The following is a 22873-nucleotide window of genomic DNA, read 5'->3' on the forward strand; positions in this document are numbered from 1 at the left end:
AATACTAAACAGGAGATGGCCTTAGGCTCCAAAGATAAGCCCTACAATATCAGTATATGATCACAGCCACTGCCTTGCCATTTTGATGGGAAATATATTCTCTTGTATTTTAAATGTTGTTTTTTTTGTCTGCTTTCCAGATTTTGTCCTTAGGGTTTATTTGTTCTTTTAAGTGTATTACATGTACGAAAAGTGCTATCGGTGCACCGCTGGGGGGGGGGGGTGATAGTTTTTGTAATAAATGGAGCCCTAGCAAAGACAAATGTGTCTTCTGAACAGTAAAATCTCATTAGGTCTCCAATTAAAACATTATTGTTCGCAACATGCACAGCGTTCGAAATAGGGCCGGTCAGCCAGCCATTGGCCTGTAACATTTTGGCCTGGCCGGTAACTTTTCTGACTGACATCTAGTTGCCGGCCCGGCTGGCCGGTAACTTTTTAAGGTCAAGCCCCACTGGCCTGTAACTTTTTGAGGCATATTTCGAACACTGAACATGCACCCATATATCTTCAGAAGTTTTAATCTAAAAGTTGCTACTAAGGTGCCTACTCCATCTTTACTTCACTTTTCTTCACATGTGATTCACATGTGATTCACAATCACAAGGCACTTGAACCAACCCAAGTTTGCGCTTGTCAAAAGTAAATTCTGGAAACTGCAAAGCTCCTGTATCTAATGTATCGAATGCCTTGTCTTCATCCACATCTCCAATTACCATTGTAGGACTATCACTATCAAAGTCACAGATAACTCTGTTTACTTGACCATATCTATTAACCAGGTACCAGCTATTATCATTCTCAACAAAGAATGAATCTTCATCTAATGTGGTATCAACCGCGATATCTATTAATTCATTGGTAGCTGGTTTATACAGAGCAACTACAACAGCCTCATATCCATATTGACCATGATGACTACCATCAGGATTGGGACCTGTTCTGTATTGCTTCCCTTTGATGAATATCTGTCCTGTTGGTAGTAAAATAATATATGGTGAACCAAGCAACATGTCCTCTACAAGAATTTCCCATGATTTGCTGCGAATATCGAATCGTTGAATCATACTCTTGGACGTATCAATTTCACCGATCAAATATATGTATTCTTTTATTTGCACCATTCTAGGATAGGTCAATAATTCAGGCATTGGTGGAAGCAAGATCCATTCATTCGTCTCAGACTTGTACCAGAAAAAGTTATTTTCCTTAACCCATTTCTGATTTTCACTTTCTTCACCATCTGGCCCATCACAATATTCAACATCAATTGCAGCATACAATTGATTCTCATTGCTGACAAACAAACTTAAATTCTCGTCTAAATACGGCGTGGGAACAGTAATATCAGCCAACTTAGTCATCTTATAACATGCTGTTTCAGTTTCGCATTTTAATAAAATTATGGGAGCAGTGCTGCTGATAACATCATAGTCTTTTGCCAATCTAGCTGTGATAGTGTTTCTAGTAGCCAACAACTCTGGGTGACTTTTGATCAATGGTGGTGAAGCCGTATCCATGGTAACACTCAACTTGATAACCTCCTCCACCATCACCTTACACTCGGGTATAGCTAGTAACTCATCACCAAGGATACTGTGGAGTCTGTTCAACCAGATTAATCCACATACCAGTACCACTGACCTTCAGCTGGGTTGCGATGACGTCACCCTGTGATGTCATTGGGTGAGGTAGAGTTCGGATGGTTCTGTCCCAGGCGTGTGAGAGGTTGTTTCTGAGTCCTCCACCACGGTTGAGGGATGGTTGTTCTGCTCGCAGCCAGATGGCTTCTTTAACTCCCCGTTCGTACCACCGTGCTTCGTGGTCGAGGACTTTGACGTCCTCTAGGTCCACCTCGTGTTTGCTGGCTTTTAGGTGTGTGTAAACCGCCGACTCTGCAGGCCCCGAACTACATGTAGAGCGTTGATGTTGCTGTAGCCGTTTCTTAAGTGGTTGGGATGTTTCTCCAATGTAAGTGTCAGTACAGTTGAAACTCTCCGCGCACTGAATACCATATGGTCATTTTCACGGTAAAGGGTGTAACTTTGGATTTTTAACATTTTAATCCGTAGTGTTCTAATAAAGCCACAGAATTCCATAATTTTTGGCCACATAAGTCATCTAGTTAGCAGCTACCTTGGGTAGCATAATCAGCTTTGGGAGTTACTGCGTTCAGTTTTAGCAGGCTTAAATGTACTTAATATTGCCATTTGGAAAAACTATAAAAAACAGTAACATTTTTGTAAAACCCTGTGTTTTCTTCAGTTAGTTCATGGATAATTTTTCTTATCCTGAAAGTACAGTCATATGTTCTGTAAACACTGCCACATTAGATTTAATTGTGAACGGCCCTGTATTTTTGAGAACCGGACTTGATATTTGTCGTTTCGAGGCTTCATTTTCCGTTAACAATTGTTAACAAACTTTGTGGGTGTAGCTTTGGTTCATAATTCTTGGTTATTTCTTCACTTCTTCTTGATTTATAACAGTTGTTATCTTAACTTGAAATGGGTAACAAAAATTAGCCGATTTGCAAGCTTTTAAAATTTTTATAAAATCTTGACTTCAAATAGCCGTTTTTCCGTTAACTTTTTGAAGCCTCCGAAACAAACTGTTCAGCAAGCTTGTGCAAATATAAATAAAAGAGCTCATCCAATCTATTTATCAAAATGTAGCAAAGTAGATCCTCAAGTCACATGTTTTTAAATCGTGGAGATATATATCACCGTTTGAAAATGGGACCCAATACAAACTTTCCGTTAACAATTGAAGCCTCGAAACAAATGAAGCCTCGAAACAACAGTAAACTTAATTATCATCTATGCATATCTAAATTGGTGTGTTTCATACTGATATCTGCATTGTAATTATTACTTGATATGTGCAGAATGTCATAAATTTAAAAAAAAATTGACATTATGGTTAATGTTTGAAAAATATACTGATACCTTAAAAAGCCTGTTTCGGAGGCTTCACATGCAAAAAACACCATACTTAACAAATGGGTGAAAAAATTAATGTGTGATAAATCTACAATATCTGCCGCATAGAATCATTGATTCAATACACACAAGAAAATAACAGCTTAGATGATCCCAACACTGTTGTTTTCAAAAAACTACTTCTGCAATGTTTAACAATTGTTAACATGAAGCCTCCGAAACAAAAAAAATGACTTGCTGTGATAATTTAATTTTTGTCACAACTGAAATTCAATACTTAGAAGCAAAGCATGAAAATTGGTAATTGTGATATTTTTACCTATTTTTTTATGTCAACTTGTAGTAGTTAGCTAAATATTTTACTTTTATGATCACCTGTGTTGTTAACTGAAGCCTCCGAAACACAAATCGCTTGAATTGCCAATTCTAAAAAATAACTCCAATTTCTGTGAAACTTGGCTGGGAGGTTCCTTTCATCAAGTAGTATTTGTACATGAAGTTAGACATTCAAATTATTTTAGGAACCCAATTAAAACTTAAAAAATATGTTTAAGGTTTGGAAATTTCCATTGTAAATGACACTTGATGTTAAAAATTTTCAAAACTGCAATTACAAACATAGCAAAACATGGTATAAAATTTAACTTATATCTGTTGACTTACTTTGGAATGGAATTTCACATGTATTCCAGCTTTCATGTCAAAATTTTCTGAGGTTATGTAAAATACATTTTTTTTTATATTTAAACCAAAATGTTATGCAAATGTCAATTTTTTTATTAGAAATCAAAAGGTTTAAGCCTTGAAACATTATTTTACTTGAATTTAAGTTGCTTCTATGCATGATTTCAGTAAACAGAAACATATTTAAGTGGTTTGAAATTTTGACCCTAAAAATCAAAAGTTACACCCTTTACCGTGAAAATGACCATATACAAGTCCTGGGACAGAACCATCCGAACTCTACCGGACTCAAGGTGTTTAACATCACAAGCCAGCTGAAGGTCAGTGGTACTGACCGCAACGTTGGTTGCTCCAAGGTATGTGGATTAATATGGTTGAATAGATTGAAATCATTCTCTCATTGTATGATTCCCAGATGATTGAGAGTATTCACAAAAAGTTACCCAGTATTAATCTGGACAACTCTGTTATCCAGATTTTGTCCTCAGGGTTTATTAAGTGTATTACTTTATGTTGCTGGTATACTTTGTAATTTGCTGAATAAAGTTTGATACGGGAAGGCGGCCAATTGAGTACGATAAGTGCTATTAGTGCACCGCTTAGGGTGGGGGTAATAATTTTTAATTGGGGACCTAGCAAAACAAAAGTGTTCAAAATGTCTTCTGAACAGTAAAATCTCATTAGGTCTCCAATTAAAACATGCACCCATATATATATCTTTATCGTAAGTAATTGGATGCCTTGCCTAACATTCATAAGTTTTAATCTAAATGGCTGTACTGCTACTGAGGTGCCTACTCCAGCTTTACTTCTCTTTTCTTCACATGTGATTCACAACCACAAGGCACTTGAACCAACCCAAGTTTGCGCTTGTCAAAAGTAAATTCTGGATTAAACTGCTCTCTAATATCTAATTTCTCAAACATGTCTTCAACAACATCATCTCCAATTACAATTGCAGGCTTATCACTATCAAGCTCATCACAGATAACTATATTTACTTTGTCTTTGCATTCACCTCTAGTAACCAGGTAGCAGTTATTATCATGCTCCACAAAGAATGAATCTTCATCTAATGTGGTATCAAGCGAGACATCCAGTAATTCATTGGTAGCTGGTTTATACAGAGCAACTACAACAGCCCAGTATCCATATCCATAATGCCTGACATCAGGATTATTGGGACCTGATCTATAATATTTCTGCGCTTTGACTAATATCTGTCCCGTTGGTAGTGAAATAGCATACGGTGTAAGAAGCAATGAGTCCTCTACAAGAATTTCCCATGATTTGCTGCGAATATTGAATCGTTGAATCATACTCTTGGACGTGTCAATTTTAACTTCACCGATCAAATATATGTATTCTTTTATTTGCACCATTCTAGGATAGGTCAATAATTCAGGCATTGGTGGAAGCAAGATCCATTCATTTGTCTCAGACTTGTACTGGAAAAAGTTATTTTCCTTATTCCATTTCTGATTTCCACTTTCTTCACCACCTGGTTCATCAAAATACTCAACATCAATTGCAGCATACAACTGATTTTCATTGCTGACAAATACCCTATACACACTTAATTTCTCGGCAGAATATGGAAATCGATTAGGAATATCAGCCAACTTAGTCATCTTATAACATGCTGTTTCAGTTTCACATTTTAATAAAACTATGGTACCAGTGCTGGCATCATCATAGTCTTCTTCCAATCTAGCTGTGATAGTGTTTCTAGTAGCAAACAACTCTGAGTGACTTTTGATCAATGGCGGTGAAGCCGTATCCATAGTAACACTCAACTTGAGAACCTCCTCCACCATCACCTTACACTCGGGTATAGCTAGTAACTCATCACCAAGGATACTGTGGAGTCTGTCAACTGGTACCAGACCAAGACGTATCTTCTTCAGGAGGTCAACTACATTGACTTTGCGCTGCTCCCAATCATGCTTCAGCCATGTTACTGTTCCTTGCAGAATCTGTTCTTCAGTCGTGTCGTCTGTCTCGATATCTTCATCACTGAGAATCTCGAGTATCATACTTTCTGAACAATGTTCCAGAAACTCTTTGGATTGAACACACTTGGAGAAGTTCTGTATAAGGTAACGTCTATACAATCGTGCAACATCTGTAAGACTGCTATGATTGCTTGTAATGGTCCATATCTCATAACAGTCTTCAATTGTGAAACTATCTTTGACTTCTCTCAGATATTCAGCACATAAATCCATTGCTTCAGGTATCACCATGTAACAAGCCATTTGGAGAATACCTGTGACAGTTCGTAAGGAGAGAGTGAAGTATCCTGTATAAGCAAAGTCCAAGATTTGGCGAAGCTTTCTTCTGTTCCAGGAACAGTTATCTCACTCATTGTGCTTTCTTGAAACCCTGAAGAGAACATTCCTTGGAAGTAGTCACTTGCACAGCTTAGGACTGCTTTGTGAGCAGGAAATCTTTGATTACCAACAATGATGTTGACATCACAGAAGGCAGCCTGGTGTCTCAACTGATTAGTCCTGATGAGGATAGACGAGACGAGTGGGCCTGATTTCCCACACATTGTACACACTGATCTTGCTTGAATGCGGCCATCTTGTTCTCTCAAAGTCAAATTGGTAGCAGCACAATATACAGTGTAGGACTTGGCAAACTCAAATCAGATATAGGCTGTAACAAAAAAGAAATTACAATTTGGAAAAAATATTTCAAAAAGTGAATTGTTTGACCAGTGTTTATTTTTACTTCCTATACAGTCTTACAGATAGAGGTAAATTCTTTTTTTACATTTTACATGTAGATCATCATAAGTAGGGATGTCCAATTTGCTGTCAACACATTTGTGCTGCTAGAACAGTTTACAATACAATACAATACAACTGAAATTTATAAAGCGCCTAAAACCAAACAATTGTACTAAGGCGCTGATAAACACTTAAACCAAATAAAATTACAGTCCGTATGTAGGCAACATTAAACAAATGGCATTTCAAGAGTCTTTTGAAAATGAGAAGAGAGTTTGCATTTCTGATATGTTTCGGCAGCCGGTTCCATTGACGAGGTGCGTAGCATGTAAAAGCACGGGCTGCAAATGTTCTACACTGTATGGCGAGTTCTAGGTTCGAACAGTAATGGTGCAGAGGAGGAACGTAACCGCCTGCGGTCAGTCTGTATTTGGAGCATGCTAGAAAGATATTCTGCATGTTGGTGGAGAGATTTGTATGTTAGAACCATGATCTTAAAGTCAATTCTTTGCTTAACAGGCAACCAATGCAAGTTGATGAGATCGTCAGAGATGGGGTCGACCGGGTTGTATTTTCGCTTTCTGGTGATCAACCTAGCTGCAGTGCGTTGAATGTTCTGGAGTCTTTTGAGGAGATCGTTGTTGATACCTGCTAATAAACTGTTGCAATAATCAAAGTCTAGATGTGACTAAGGTGTGAACAGCTAATTTGGTACTACATGTACACACCTGCACACCCCTAGCCAATTTTTTGCTTATTTTTGCATTTTCTCCAAAATTATAGCGCATTGGTGACAAGTAAGATATGTATTATAGGGGCAAGGACTACAACTACTGCACTGAAAATTCAGCAACTCAAGGCAAGTAGTTATTGATTTATTGATCAAATATTGGTTTTCCCTCATTTTTGACTGTAACTCCACAACTGTTGTCTGTGCTGAAATAAAAATTTCCAGTGTAGCAGTTGTAGTCCTTGCCCCTAATATACATACATGTATCTTACTTGTCACCAATGAGAAAAATGCAAAAATAGGCACAAAATTGGGCAGGGGTGTAGTACCCCCTTAAGGATGTAAATCCTATTGACACGGCATATAAGGCCAAGCCAGTCTCTGTGTACAAACGGCGTACACACAAGACTGGCAAGCGAGTCTAGTCTTCAAATGATAGCGTTTTGAGTTGGGCCAGTAAATAGGTGGAGATGTTACATGCGCGCTACATTTTAGGGTTCATCTTTTTAATTTTCTCAGTTAATATGCAGCCTGTAGTTTTAAAAATTTGGTGTCAGATTAAAGCTTGTGATGAGACCAATACAGTAAACCTTTAAAAAGTTGTAAAAAGTTATTAACATTTGAATAATTTGCATCTAATTAGCATAATGTGCGGGGTGGAGGAGGATCAGGAGGAGCAAATTTAATAAAAGTGACCCCAAGGGGTCATATGATGCTAGAGGTCCATTTCTTTTTTCCAATTTTTACAATTCACTTTAAACTGCATAATATACATGTGTAACACCATACAATCATATTCCAGGTAATTTAATTTGCTTTGAGAAGCAATTTTGAATTTTATTTTCCGTTCGGGTTACATATTGAAGTCAATGGGAAAATATGCCTTGAAAGGGGCTGGCGCAAAATCATTTTGATTTTATTTAACCCTATGATGGGTTACATTTAAAGCTCTGACTGAGAGGAATTCAAATATGGAACTTTTAAATATGTGGGGTGAAGCTTTTTTTAATTTGTCAAATTTTACATTTTTTCCCTAAAATATTTGGTATTTTCGGTTTCATAACTCCTTAGTGTTACACCCTGTGCCATTTTAAAGTCCATTTTTGGATTCCTTGGTTCATTTGCAGCAAGAAAATGTATACTTTTATTTATGTTGGGTATAATGTGTGAAAAAACATGCAATTTTCATCTCATGAAAACATGTAACGCATTACGGCCCAACTCAAAACACATGGCCATAAACAACATATATAGGGCATTTCGTGATCCACAGCATCATCCCCCACTTTTCTCAAAAAAGTTGAGATTTTTATATCACTGGAAACCTCTGGCTACATAATGTTTATTTCTAAAAAAATTCTGGCAGATTAATTCGTTTAGCAAAGATATCGTGAAATTTGAAACACATTGTCTATGGAGCAGTGTAATGCACATATAAATCATGCATAACTTGCAAACGCAAAATCAAAATCCACTGAAATTTTGGGAATAAGCTTTTTTCGTGGATATCTACTAAAAATGTCATCAAAAGAGGAAATACTCCTTTAAATGATGCATGACAATGACATGAAATTGATGAATGATCTAGACCGAATAAGGGGCTGTGCAATAATTATTAGCCCCTCAGCTAAACGGCTCGCTTGAAAATCGCTTGCCCCCCCCCTCTCTCGCCCGCCAAAAATTGCTTGTCCCCCACTCTCGGCCCATAAAAATTCTTTGCCCCCCCTTGAACATGCCAAATTTTTGGGATCCCAAATTGCAAAGCTTAAATGGTCTTAAATGGTCAACGAGCAGGAAAATTTGCATATTTAAAGCCATATTATATTACATTTAACTGTAAAAATAGATTAGTATTTATTTTCCATAAAAATGTTAGCTTTTACTATCAGATATGTCCCCTTTTAATTTTGAGCTGAACAAGTGAGGTAATAGAAAATTGGAAGCGCCCATGCATGTCACTCTCACGGTTGTACATGTAATACGGTACTATCCTCTGGGTGTGTTTGTTTGTGCATATCCCGCACACCGTGTATGTAGGCCTACTGTGCATACGTGTTCGACTAATATTTCCATCGTAATAATAAAACGTCGGTTCCATCGTTTAATATTCAAAATCTCGGATTTTGACAAAACTACAGCACCTAAACATTTTTTGTCAATTCTTGATTTTTGCAGAGTATCTTTATTGAAAGTACATAATACAATCGTGTTAACCAGAATTTAAAAAAAATTGAGGGCGTTCTCCTCACAGCAAATGTTATAATATAGCTAAGCGTTTCCGTACTGTTTTCCTAAGCCTTTTTAGAGCGTTTTATTAAAAAGGTGCCCGATGAATGTGTGCCAAAAATCGCTACCCCCCCCCTTCTCGGCTTGCCAAAAATTGCTCCCCCCCCCTTCGGCTTGCCAAAAATTTCTTGCCCCCCCCCCCCAATTTTACCCTCCCCCCAGGGCTCATAATTATTACACAGCCCCTAATCAGTCACAAATCCTGACATTCAATCATCATGATGCATGAATCGATGAATGACAATTTGATCATAATCAGAGAAGACTAGTCACTGTTATTGGTTTTCCCTATAGCTGTGTACTCAGAGCGTACTCCCTAAAGTCCTAGTGAGTAAGATTTTCTTGCAATATTTGGCCTATTTACCTTCAAATGTGATCCCTACATGTACTTTGATTCCAGTAGAATATGCAGCGTAGTAAAAAATAAATTTTTGGCGTTTCTGATCGTCACGATGAAACAATTTTCAGGACAAAATCCCTCGTGCCGTTCTCGGTCGCATTTGTTTAGACGTCGGTAAGATGAGAAGAACTTCCGGTGTACTTAATTTATGGGAATGTTCTATTATGCGTAGGGGAGACAGATTTATATTGTTGTGTTTCGCAAAGATGGCTTATTTATTAATGTGCTATGTGCATATGTATATATAAAGAAATACAGAACTGTATAAATTATTCTTGAAGGAATCTGACAACACTTTATATCTCTGAAATGTGTATATCTGTTTTGTATTTTCCCCCTATGGTTACGATATCGTTGATGCTGACATATGCTATCCATGATGCTATTTTCGTGACACAAGTATGTCAACAATGACATGAATTAGCCAAGTGACTTGCAATCTAGTAGATATAGAAATAGTAATGATAAAAGATTTAATTTAATTATAATAATATTATTGATATTTTTGGTGGTACACTGATTAATAATGATATTGGTGTGTTTTCGATATATGTGAAAATTAGGTGGCCATCAATTTTAGCGTTTATATTTTCACGCGTGACCTTGTTGCACAGAGTAGGGGAGATTGGGGTTAGTTGAAACATTTTTCACAAAATCGTCTTTTTAACGCAAACCGATTACTTTCAAGAAACACTAACCATATCAGTATAAACATATACATACATGCTACAAATACAGCCTTAAACTTTAGTGGACCTGCTTATGATTATTCATATAATTCAATTTGAAAATTTGAAAAAAGTGTTTCAACTAACCCCACCCCTGGGGTAAGTTGAAACACAGGGTGGGGTTAGTTGAAACACGACTTGTAAAAATTTCAAAATAATTATTATTGTGTTGTTAGGGTTATACTTCCCTTGAAGGCACCCTTTAACATAGAATCAGTGTGAAAAAATGAAGAAATATATATGTGGGAGTGCAGGTCAATACTTTGGACACAAGGTGACGAGTGTCACCATGGACCAAAATATGAGAAGCCTAAAATATTATAAAATGTACTTTCTGTGTGCACTTTTTGCTTGTATTATTGCTTTTAACCATATTAAAGCAATATTGAAGAAATGGTAAACATGTTACAAATTTTTAAAAAGACAAATTTTTAACCATATTTTTCTATGCGATTTTCACGTTTCAACTAACCCCACCTCAAAAGTTTCAACTAACCCCGATGCCTATTTTTACATTTCAAAGTTCATTACACAAAAGAAGAAATACAATAAAACTTTTATTTAACATTATTCTGGGACTTACTACTAGTGCTTATGATACTCAAAAAATAATCCCTGAATCTTCAAACAACATGGAGATAACGCATCTTTTCTGAGGGGTATAAAAATTAGTCAGTAAGTCAAAAACAGATATATTCCTTTCCCAAGCCAACACTGGTGGGGCATCAGTGCTGTTGCTAATTTGGTGGATGACCCTTACTAATACCTATTACTAGGTGCCAGTATTTTACCAAATTAATTTTTTGTGTCAGAAAAAAATACAATGTTTCAACTTACCCCGCGTTCCAACTAACCCCAATCTCCCCTACTCTCTCCTCTGTGCCTTGTTGTTTTAATCTAATTACCAGTCGTTCAAATCCGTACTTATTGCTGGCATTTTGGGCTTATTTATTGTTGCATTTGGCAACCCTGGTGTTTCCCCGCATCACGTATGTCACCCACTGAATTATGAAGTGTTCCTAGTTTATCTCACCATTTTGGGCGCTGACCTCAATGTTTAGCAATTAGTGCGACTGGTAAATGCAGGCTAAATGTTATGTTTGCGCATGCGCAATAGCATTTGTTACATTTCACTGATTTCAGTTCGTGATCATTTTTGTGGGGCATGGTGAGAGAGACGGCGTCGTAAATCATCTTTATTCGCCGAAATTCGAAATGATATTGCGTTTCAAGAAGTAGGTAAGAATACCTCCAATGGGTTAGATCTCATTTATGAGTACAGTTTCATATGCGTAGTCCAAATTTCAAAGAAATTTTTTTTAATGGAATAGCGGCGCAAAGTCTAAAGCGTAAATCTCCATAGAGATAGCGTGTAAATCAAATTTACACACAAAATGGGAAATACGAGGCTGATGGACATAGGTAGGCATGTTCACAAAATTTTCAAGTAGGATATTTCACATGGAAATTATTTTGTTTAAAAAGGTGATTATTTAACTTAAAAAATGAGGGGTCAACCATGTCTGTAGGTCAAAAACTAGCGAAGTTATGGGCAAATGTCTGTTTTTAAAAAAATGCACTTTTCTGCGACCATCATTGACAATGCCTTCCAATGACTTACTGTACAAAAAAAGCGTGTAATGCATCATTTTTTTACCACGATGATCCATTTTAAACAAAGGCGATTTTATTTTATGAAATCTAACTTTCACTGCATGCTGACTTCTGTATCAAGGATAAAGTACCAGCACTTTTTAGACTGCGTCGTCAAGTTTCTGGTGTCGAAATTTCAAATTTTTGTATGGGGATTACACAGTTAAGCCATTGACTGTGAGCTACTGTGGTCCAAACTTTTTGGATTGAATGTCGCCCTCTATAATAAAGCAATGTGGACATGTCTAACATAGGAACGGCGTCCATGAGCCTCAGCGAGTCCAGAGAAGACTAGTTCACCACGTAAACTTGTATGGCTCAAAATTCGGACCGCTCGCCATTAAGTTTACTGCTTTCTGTGTTTTGAAATTGGTTGACGTTTTAATGATCCCCGATTTCCGGTCGATTATTTTAGCTGTGTCACGTCACATGCATGACGCTACTGGGTACCAGCGAAACTTCAGAAAAAAAAATCGCGATCGCCGATAATGATGTGATGGGACTTACATAGGATTACAGAGAGATATTTCTTGCCAAAATTTGACCATTTCTAGACCTAGCTTGGCCCTACTTTGTCTGCGTTATATGAAAAAGGACAGTCTTAAGTAAGTAAATGTGCAACGCTTTTGATGTTTTGATGTTTTGGAAGACTGGGAGGATCAGAACAAAAAAATGATGGAGCCTATTCTTGACTGTGTAATATTCCTTCAACCAGTTGCCGTGCGGTAACAGTCTTATACGATGGACAGATAGTATCAGTTTGTGAATGAGGACATCGTATAAGTTCCTTCAGGAAAGTTGAAAAAGAAGGAGGGAGAACGGAATTATATCCTTGAGATAATCCCGTAGGTAATCCTGTCGCACCTATTCATAGTCCTTTATTCTCAAGTAGTTACACATCTACTTTAAAGTAGCCTTTGATGTGATGTGGGTTGCCGACTACGGTTGATTAATTTTCACTCCAGAATTGAAACCATATCCAATGTTTCTATAGAGAATTCCTTGAAAGTATGACACGTGTGTGTTAAGTACCCGATGTTGCTCTGAAGGGATGCCACACGTGGATACTATAAGAAAGAAGTGTAGTTTTGTAAAGATTCCAAAAAATCCGCCCATTTTGGAGCGTATATTAATTATTTAGGAGAGTGTTTTAGGATTTTGTTAGAAAAGGTATGATTTTTGATCATCTATATTTTATTGTTTTATGTATTTTCCTGTCATTTCCTGCAAACCTAATAAAGATATTTTGATAATTGAAAATAGGCTGTATCATAAATCGTAGAGGTTGAAAGCGTAACCAAGCGTGCAAAATTATTATTTGCCATGGAACTTCGGTCATATTTTATTTGAAATAAACTGGATGTTAGGATCTGCATGCGTGGTGTGCATAGTATTGATGGTATACAGACACTGACCTTTCCTAAAACTAGTAAGCAGCAACTTGTGTATCACACCCGTCATGGGTTCGAACCCTTTTGTTGTATTTTATTGTTAAACCTAAATAGCGTGATTGCTTTTGAATGAGCGGCAACACACATATTTTGTTTGAGGATAGCTGGATCTATCTCCTTTCTTTACATCTTCTCTGGTTCCTGACCTTGTACTACTAAGAGAAGACTGAGTTCCGCAGTCTAGTCATGCTAGTCGACATTGCCAAACATTTACTTTTACTTACATTTAATTCTTCTCTTCAACCTCATTTAACAGACCAAATAATACTGTATATTTAATATGATGGTATTTATAGTACCAAAACGGATTCACCAAAACCACTTGCATCATTTTCTTCCCATGTAGGATACCATTTTGTTTCTGCATAAATGTTTTTGTTGCAAATTTGAAAGAAAGCTACTAAGATTAACAACATAGCTTTGAATGCACGAAAATTAATTATTTTAGTGTTAATAAAATATTTTTATACATATTATACTCTGCTAAAATATTTAAAGTATTCATTAAATTTAATTTTAGTGCCTTGATTGAAAGAGCCTACAAGTTTGTCCTACGAGCTGTGTTTACCAATCGCAACGAACGATCGCGATTTCACACTTTTTACATGGACGTTTTTAGTTTTAAGCCGTTTTGATACTTTTAAATATAATTACAATACATGAATAAGTACCGCGTGTAATAATGGTTACAGTATCAACAGAAGATTTGCTGCATCCAGAAATTCTCAGTAGAGAAACACTGGTAACCATTCTTTCACAGGTAAGCTTAACAACTTGCATCATACAATGCATGGCAGCATGCTTTTAGTTTTAAACATGTACATGTAAAACTCATCAGTCATCATCATGTATGTTTTGTATTCATGGCAACATGCATTGAAATTTGAATCAGGAATGATAATAAAGAATAAGTCTTATCATGCTTATTGCATGTCCATTCCCTGATAGTGATACCTGATTCAGAATCAGAGTCAGACTGTGTGTGATCATAATGTAGGTATACTAGGTGAATTCAAATTTGCCATCAAATTGCATCATTTTATATATCAAATTAAAACCCTTGAGTAAACTAAGCCAAAACTGAAAACCTTTTTTTCATAGCACTTTCCGTAGCAAAGTTACATCTTGTCAAAGATTGACTTTCATCAAAAAGATTCAGCTAGCAAAATTCCCCAAAACGGCATTTCGGGGTGTTTCTAGATCTTAGTCTCATGGCGATAGCAGCTTTTTTAATGGAACTGCTATCAAAATCCCTCTAAAATTCCATGTGCGACTTGATTATCACCATAAAAAATCATATATTTGGGTCAAGTGAAGTATAGAAAACATATTTATGTAGGTTTCCTTCACCCACCTATTCTCAAAAAAAATTCAAATTTCTATGTAAATATGCATTGTGTTGGGGCCCGGTCTCGCGAATTCGCTGACTAGTAAATGTGTTAACTAAGGTTTGCCTAGGTTACCTACATAATGTTACTCAATTTCACTTTCAATTTGGCCCATGCGTTTGAATTCTGTCGGTCAACATGACGTGACGTCACTTGTGTGAAAATTTGCGATCGATCGTTCCTTCCCATTGGCAATGCCATGGTTGCTTTGGCCGAGATTTGGCTGTTCCATCTCGCCCCCTCGGACACAAAGTCGAAGGGCTGGGGACACTTGCCATTGGCATTGCACGTGGGGACAATCACTTGCTGTACGGTACCTCTTATCAGGGAAATCAACTTTAAATTATTACCATCAATGCAAATTGATATTTTCTGTGACTTAGAAAATTCACTTGAACTGAAAGGGCTTGTAGTTTGTACAAACGGGATTTTGCGAGGGTGTCTAGTTCGCAAGGCAAACTTAAAAAAAACGGGCAAAACAGACGTGTCATTTATCGGTATGACATTTTCGTTATTGACGCTGCCCTATTTTATTTAAAGTTTGCACAGAAGAGGCATCTCAGTAAATTGCACATATGGTCGAATCCAACGAAAAGTGTACGGCATGTTCAGGGCCATAACTTAAAAGTATTAATCAATTGGCATTTATTTTTGTATTGTGTTTATTCGCCTTGATCATACGCTTCACGCCATATATAATAAGACCCCCTTCTGTGAAAAACTTAGACACAGAGACCCCAAAACATGCTATTTTTACCCATTTTTTCAAAATATTTCTTAATGTATTTTTAAAAACATATAAATCAGTTATGAAAAGAAGTCATTGGATTGAATCTAAATTGATTTCCTGAAAGGTGTGTATTCAAAGATTGCCTGTTCAATTTTTCACATATTTGTACATAATTATGAATTTTTTGTGATAATTTTTTGAGTGGTATTTTTTACATTACCTACGAATACAATTTTTCATAGCACTAGATATATCTTTAAAAAATGGAAATCACTAATAAATGCATAATTGATACAAGCTTTGATATGTCCAATACTGAAATGCATTGCATTCGGACATCTTTATTATTGTGTTTAGCTGCCAGAAATTCTAAATGGCACAAAGGTAGGTTTGGTAAAAAATATGCATTACCTCCGAATACATGTTAAAAGCAGTGCCATTTCCACAAAGTGAGAGAATAGTAAACAATAGTTAAGCAATAGGTGCAGGGTAATACACTCTTTATTTCTACCAAGTTTCAATAGCCTGCGTTTAAATATTTCTGAGATATCAACAATAAAAGCAAGTATTCGTAGGTAAATTTCTGTAACCGAATGTTACCTACGAATACAATTTGACATCATGACAGTATTGTGAAACACCGCCATTCATGCCTATGCCCATATTGGTACATAACAAAGGCCTGTATGTTTGCTATCAAATCATATGTCAATGAAAGTTGCGAATTCACATACATGCCCATCATGCAAAACTGAATACGGCTTACATGTAATTGGTGAAAAATATGTACTGAAATAGACGACGGTCTGCTCATTTGAAAGAAAAATCAGATTCAAAGAAGATTAGAAGGGATAAATACTTGGATTTGTCAACTGTCATGTGTGCTTCATTTTAAATGTTTACCGACCTTCTGGTTTCTGAGTAATTTGTGTCCAAATTGATTTATTGAAGGTAACTTTTGATGTTTTCGCTAAGGTTACCTACGAATACCATGGAAAAAACGACTGTTCTCATTGTCTCATGATCTTGACAACACATTGATGGACCCTGGTATAAAGCTAATTGTAGTTGCCCTCAAAGCGAAAGGCCACAAGACGTAACTGACTCCAAGATGGACTTCACAAGTCTGCAATAACGGTTTTAAGCGATTTGTGTGCAATTAAGCAAATTAAAGTCACTTTAGTGCCTTCGTTTCTTACTTCAATCCTCTTTCAACCGCTGTGAACCGACATTATTAATACATGATAGGGTCTAAAGTATCAATAAACGCACATAAAAAAATAATACATTCAAAGTGCTTTATAAAATGAAGTTTTGATTGCGATATCCACCAAAAGTCTAATTCTTACCTACAAATACTGAAATGTTACTTACGAATACAGCATAATACATGACATGTGTAATGAAGTGTCTCTACCAATGGAAATTAATTGTCAAAAACTTTAAGCGGTACCCCAGGACACTATTATTACCCATATACGGATTCATTCAACAATTATTTATTATGTAAAATTGCTGATTAACTACTTGTATATCAAAATGAAGTGGTCAAAATCTTGCTAAAAGCATCAAAATTTTTTGATCTAAGGTAATAGCATTTATTCATTTTGACGTACCATCTGAAAGAGATCTAAAAACTACCATTTTATTAATTCATTACCATAATAGCAAAATTTAAACCTCTAAACTCAATATAGATATTGTTAAATCGCTCATGTTACCTACGAATACCCGGGTTTCTTTACCTTTTCATTGTATAAAGCGTTAGGTGTATGCGTGTAATTCCTAATATTCTTGAAAACATATATCCTACTCGTTCTAATACAATGTGTAAATTGATTCATACTCATTTGATAAATAAAATACTGAAACTGACCTAAACTTCATTTTCAAAAATAAACTAGCATAAATTGACTAAGATCATATTAATCGCGTTATAAAAATAAAAACAAATATTTTCTGGTTGAGCTAGCATTTTCCTGACTCCCTGTGGTCTACATTACACGAAAAAAGCGTTAATGGGAATATTCCATTTGTTTTAGGTTGATTAGTATTGCGATAGTGACCGCATCCTCGTTGCATTCGTATGTAACATTAGGTTTTGATATCACAATTAATATCACACGTCCTGGATTTATTTTTCAAGATTAGTAATGGCACTTTTGGTTCCTATAAGGCCAATATGTCATCAATCAATGGGCAAAAGGAAAAATTGTGGAGACATTTTTATTTCGGACTTTTATTTTTGGCCCGTGGACACTTTTGGTTGGATTCGACCATATACTCACTCTAAATTGTTCATCAAACTAATCCTGCGTTCCTTATGAAAAGAACCATATGCTGCATTGTATGTACAATCACCAAAAAAGATGAAAAACACATCTAAAAAATTCGGTACGTGCAAGCTTACGGCACTATAAATCAAAGTCATAAAGCAGCTAAACAGAGTGACGTCATCGCCTTGCCACAGACCTGAATGTAACACGTGACACCTGATCATGTGATATTTCATATTTACGGCACTAAAAGTTGAAGTTACATTGGGATTGTGTGCTCCGGAAAACTTATTTTTTTCTGGATTCATAATGGAGTATTAATTACAATTTCAGCCATGCACGTTTAGGTAAGAAGTACAACAACCCGTGTAATTAATATTATGACAAACATGCAGATATTTAAGCTTCTGGAGCCTTGTACTGTTTATTAATTGCTCTAATTGAAATTACGTTGCACTCGCTTTCTGCATACAGATCACCCCATACCGTACCAGCAGAGCTAAGTACGGTATGGGTTCCTCGTACTAGAGGGTGTCCCCTTTGTGTGCGAGAAGTGGGTAAGTATAGATGGATCAAGAGAGACAGAGAATGGGTATATTGTTTTGCACACTTTCTGTACATGTTCGAATTAAACATTCAATGTTGTAAATTATGTTTAAATTCAAATATCATTTAATTTCTAGGATAATGTGCAGGTGGAAGAGGAGCAAATTTAACAAAAGTGACTCACAGGGCTCCACCATTTCCCATTCCCACATTTCTTTCATTCCCCACCCACAGTGTTAATCATGTTGGAATGTTATGGGTGTTAATCATGTTGGAATGTTATCATGATGTGGGGCTGTAGTGGTCAGCGACAACCTGTAAAATGTGCTGAGGCTTGTTGATCGACATCTAGGCATTGTCGTGCGAGCAATTAAATGTTTCTTACTCTGGCATTAACGCCAATCCAGCTTGAAATGTGGGGGGGGGGGACAATCAATGAATTGTCAAAAAGTGGCTGAAAAGAACAAAAAATGGACCATTTTGCCAAAAGGGTAGGGCCAGGGGACATGACATGTCCCTCCCCCTCCCCCCGGATTGACACCCATGCTCTGACCAACATGTTTGTATTATTTTCAGAGACAAATAAAATTGGATCATTCTCAGAGACTCAACAAAGAAGTGTTAGTGGAAATATTCCATCGTACAGTGACACCACTAGCGCAGAGAGAGCCAAGGGGTAACAGGCGAGGTAAAGCCACAGCTAAGAAAATCAAAAGGCTGTATGGAAAGAAAACATTTAAATTAGATGATAACAAAGGAGAGGCAGATGGGAAATCATTAAATAGGTATGTCAGTGGAGGACTGGAGGCGTGCATGTTTTTTGCATTTCTTTGCATGTCTGAATTTTTTTAAAGCTTGAATTAATTGTATTGTTAATTTACTCTTTGTATGAATTATGTTTAGGAAGAGTTCAGATGCAAAATACACCATTTTCAAAGATACTCTTCTAAATTGACCTGCTATAGTAGTAAGTAGTATTGCAGGGGGCGGGGGCAGAGCCTGACAAAAAATGAAAGAAAAAAGTGCCCCCCTGACAAAAAAAAAATGAAAGAGAAAATCCGGAGGGCAAAGGAAAAGAAAAGGGGCAAGGACTCGCGGCCCCTTTTCTACCAAAATTCAGCCCAATCATGGGCCAAAATAGCACACATTGTAAAGATAAAGCCATTTCCATCCTGATAATGGGCGAAAACAGTGTAAAATACCACATCGTCCCAATAAACCCGTTTTTGGAGCTCGAAGACACACAGTCTCTATGTATTGTATGATGCAACTGTATTTTTTTTGTCTGTGCCCCCGAAATTTTATTTTGCCCCCCCCCCCCGACCAATAAAGCTGGCTACACCCCTGGTATAGGGACAAAAAATTTCATCCATAATATTTTGATGATGTGAGGTTTTACTACATCGGTGTGTGATATTACTCACTTGGCATGTGATTTCAATACCTTGGAGTGGGGGTGTGAGAGTTGACAGCCCTGTCTTAACTAGTCTACTTCTTCCTAATTTCCAGGTCACAGGATACACAAAGTCAACAAGGTGGTCTTCTTATCTCTGCCAATATTCCATCATCAAAAGCCAGATTAAAACCTCCACCGGTAGTGAAGAACCGCGGCATTATCAGACTCAACTCTTCTTCAAAGCCAGCTTCCTCATCTTCATCCCTAGCAAAGAGTACTAAAACTGAGGATGAAGGTAAAGTGTAACAGTTTCTTTTTTGGGCAGTGCTCGACTTGACTGTGGGGCATTCTCTGTTTGTTTACTGGCAATTTCCATAAAACACTTAAAAGGGATTCAACACTAATATCATATACATGTAGTTCTTTCCCTGCTTTGGTTTAAACAAGATCTGTACAATCCCCATAATGGGCAGTGAAAAAAAATCAAAATTAGTCTAAAAATGAATCACTGCCACCACCCTGAGGGATTAGGGATAGGAGAGGGGGTTAGGGTTAGAATATGGGTAAGGTATATCAGTTGAAATGGCAGCCATGTTGGTAGCCAGGGCCATGTCTCTAGATCAATTCCACAATCATTCATACCTACCACATGTTTTATTGTATTATCATATGCAATTTGCAATTGTACCATGGAATCTTCCTGGAGGACAGAATTTTGACGATGAGACAGTTATAAGTCATCATTTTCCATACCATCTATAACAGACTGATACATCAGCAAAAATCTTACGCAAATGTTGAACCACTGTCAAATGAAGATGTTGGGTCGGGGGAGAGGTTACCATCTTATACCAGTACCTTTGTTCTTATCAATATATTTGCATAAATAGAGGCCTATTAACAATAGCAGCCATGAACTGAAAATTGCCATCCTCTTTTGCAGGTGAAAAGACGAATACCTTGACACCAATCAAAGTGATAAGACTAGGTGAATCCAAGTCATCTCTTGAAGGAGATGTCGCCAAGATATCACTCAAATCACCGGCAGTAATCTCACAATCACAGAAGATATCACTCAAGAGACCATCAGCAGAGGTAAGGCATCTATCTATGATTGCTGCGGGCCTGTATGTAGGGCTAACTGTTGCGCAATAACCTGAACTGTTTATTAAAACCCATGCTCCGTCACCCAAAGACCCATTATTTTTCCATTTGATCTGTCACCTAAAGGCCTGTATTTTTCAATTTCAACTTTCATTGATCACAGATTTCATTACTTTTTTTAAACAGCAAAGCCATTTGAATCCATTTGGAATATTTGCAACTGCTAGTGGCCTTAGTCACAGGTATAATAATACAGTATAATCAAAATGTTCTTCTTGTCGAAACCTATTCTATTTACTGAACTGACTGTTTCAGTCATCTTGGTTGAAGGTCATCATCGGAGTGATGATACTTGATCCTTCCTTGGTTGGTCACCAACAGAGGTCCAATCAACTAGAAGGAAAGATCAAATACCATCACTCTGATGATGACATTCAACCAAGATGGCCGACACTCAGTTCAGTAAATAGAATTGGTTTGGATAAGAAGAACATTGTTATAATTGTATCAAATAAACCTAATGAACTTCTTCAAGAACACAGTATAGTTTCACACAACAGCCATTTAGTACATAGTGGTAGAAATTTGCCCCTCGATGGCTTGTGATTTGGTATCTGCAATAACTAATAATCATCGTTTTGCTTTCTTTTTTTATTCCATTTGCTTTAGTTATCTGGTGACACATCGTCATCTGAAGATACCAAACCTGCCTCAACCACATCACCTACACAGTCAGGAGAGGATTCAACATCACCAAAGAAGAAAATTAAGAAGATAACATGGCCTTAATGTCAACATGGAAGGAAATAATCATAAAACAATTGAAATACCATTTGTCGCAATCAGTGGCGTGACTAGGGTTGGGTAGCGCCCGAGGCAAGAAACAAAATTGGCACCCTACACCCCCCACTCGAGAATATCTTAGACGCGGGGGTGTATTTTAATAATAAAACATTATGAAATTGCAATCATGCTCATGCATGCCAAATGGTAGGTTCAATATTTTTTTAAGTGAGGCCGATTTGGTGCCCCCCTAGTGGTAGCACCCAGGGCACGTTGCCCCCCCCCCCTTGCCCCCCTAGTTACGCCACTGGTCGCAATGAGGATTATTAGTAGTGCCCTGTTTGACATGCTGTATGTCAACATGCTTTATGTCAACATACCATTTTTCACCTTGATGTGGCAGTGATGTTTTAAACATGTTGAAGCAGCTGTTTCGCTTGTGCATCTATGCGGCATCTTTAAGCGCGTGCGTGGACGCCAGCTCTTAGAGCGAACTCTAGTGATTTGAGGCTGTGCCCAATGAATTATGCACTGATGTCACTGCCAATATTATGGTTATGAATGAAATGGTACGATATGAATAGACACACACACAAATTGGGAAATCCCATAAAATTGTGGGCAAAGCAAGGTGTGAGATTTAATTCATTCAGAAACTGTACTAAAAAGAATAAGGTTTAGTAGCAAAATTTGAGATATTGGTGGTTATATAAAGCAGAAAGTTTTCAGAAACTGCTGCCAAGAGACAGATTCAAGTCAGTAATACCCAAGTTTTGGGTTTTTTGCCAGTGAGCTAAAGTACAGCTCTGTGTACTATTATAAAAGGGGTACAGCTCTGTGTACTATTATAAAAGGGATTTTTTTCATGTTAATTTCCATATAGAGGATGTCCCAGACAGAACAGAATCGTCAGAAACTTTTAGGTCATGTTTCACTATAAGCTATAGAAACGCTTATACTCATTCATGTTTTCCATTTATGAACACTTGAAATCCAGTATCTGAAAGAGAACACAAAAATATAGCTGTTGCTATCCCT

General features: G+C 37.0%; 2 protein-coding genes across 2 annotated transcripts; one reads left to right on the forward strand and one right to left on the reverse strand.

Annotated features, from left to right (window-relative positions):
- Positions 1-3932: 3932 nt before the first annotated feature.
- LOC140156709 (kelch-like protein 14) lies at positions 3933-13947 on the reverse strand. The gene is made up of 2 exons (XM_072179647.1): positions 13837-13947; positions 3933-6290 (listed from the first exon to the last, which is right to left on the reverse strand). Exon 2 carries the CDS (start codon positions 5882-5884, stop codon positions 4421-4423), a length of 1464 nt encoding a protein of 487 aa, XP_072035748.1. The 5' UTR covers positions 5885-6290; positions 13837-13947; the 3' UTR covers positions 3933-4420.
- Positions 13948-14178: 231 nt separating this feature from the next.
- LOC140156710 (uncharacterized) lies at positions 14179-22656 on the forward strand. The gene is made up of 5 exons (XM_072179648.1): positions 14179-14372; positions 19129-19337; positions 20062-20243; positions 20892-21043; positions 21722-22656. Exons 1-5 carry the CDS (start codon positions 14295-14297, stop codon positions 21839-21841), a joined length of 741 nt encoding a protein of 246 aa, XP_072035749.1. The 5' UTR covers positions 14179-14294; the 3' UTR covers positions 21842-22656.
- Positions 22657-22873: the final 217 nt, after the last annotated feature.

Source organism: Amphiura filiformis, chromosome 7, assembly GCF_039555335.1.
Source record: "Amphiura filiformis chromosome 7, Afil_fr2py, whole genome shotgun sequence".
NCBI lineage: Eukaryota > Metazoa > Echinodermata > Ophiuroidea > Amphilepidida > Amphiuridae > Amphiura > Amphiura filiformis.

Bases quoted from the DNA above. Each gene is read 5' to 3' on its own strand.
- LOC140156709 (XM_072179647.1), bottom strand. From the start codon at position 5,884: ATGGCTTGTTACATGGTGATACCTGAAGCAATGGATTTATGTGCTGAA.
- LOC140156710 (XM_072179648.1), top strand. From the start codon at position 14,295: ATGGTTACAGTATCAACAGAAGATTTGCTGCATCCAGAAATTCTCAGT. The intron at 19,338-20,061 runs GTATGTCAGTGG...CCTAATTTCCAG, and splicing joins GATGGGAAATCATTAAATAG to GTCACAGGATACACAAAGTC. The intron at 21,044-21,721 runs GTAAGGCATCTA...CATTTGCTTTAG, and splicing joins TCAAGAGACCATCAGCAGAG to TTATCTGGTGACACATCGTC.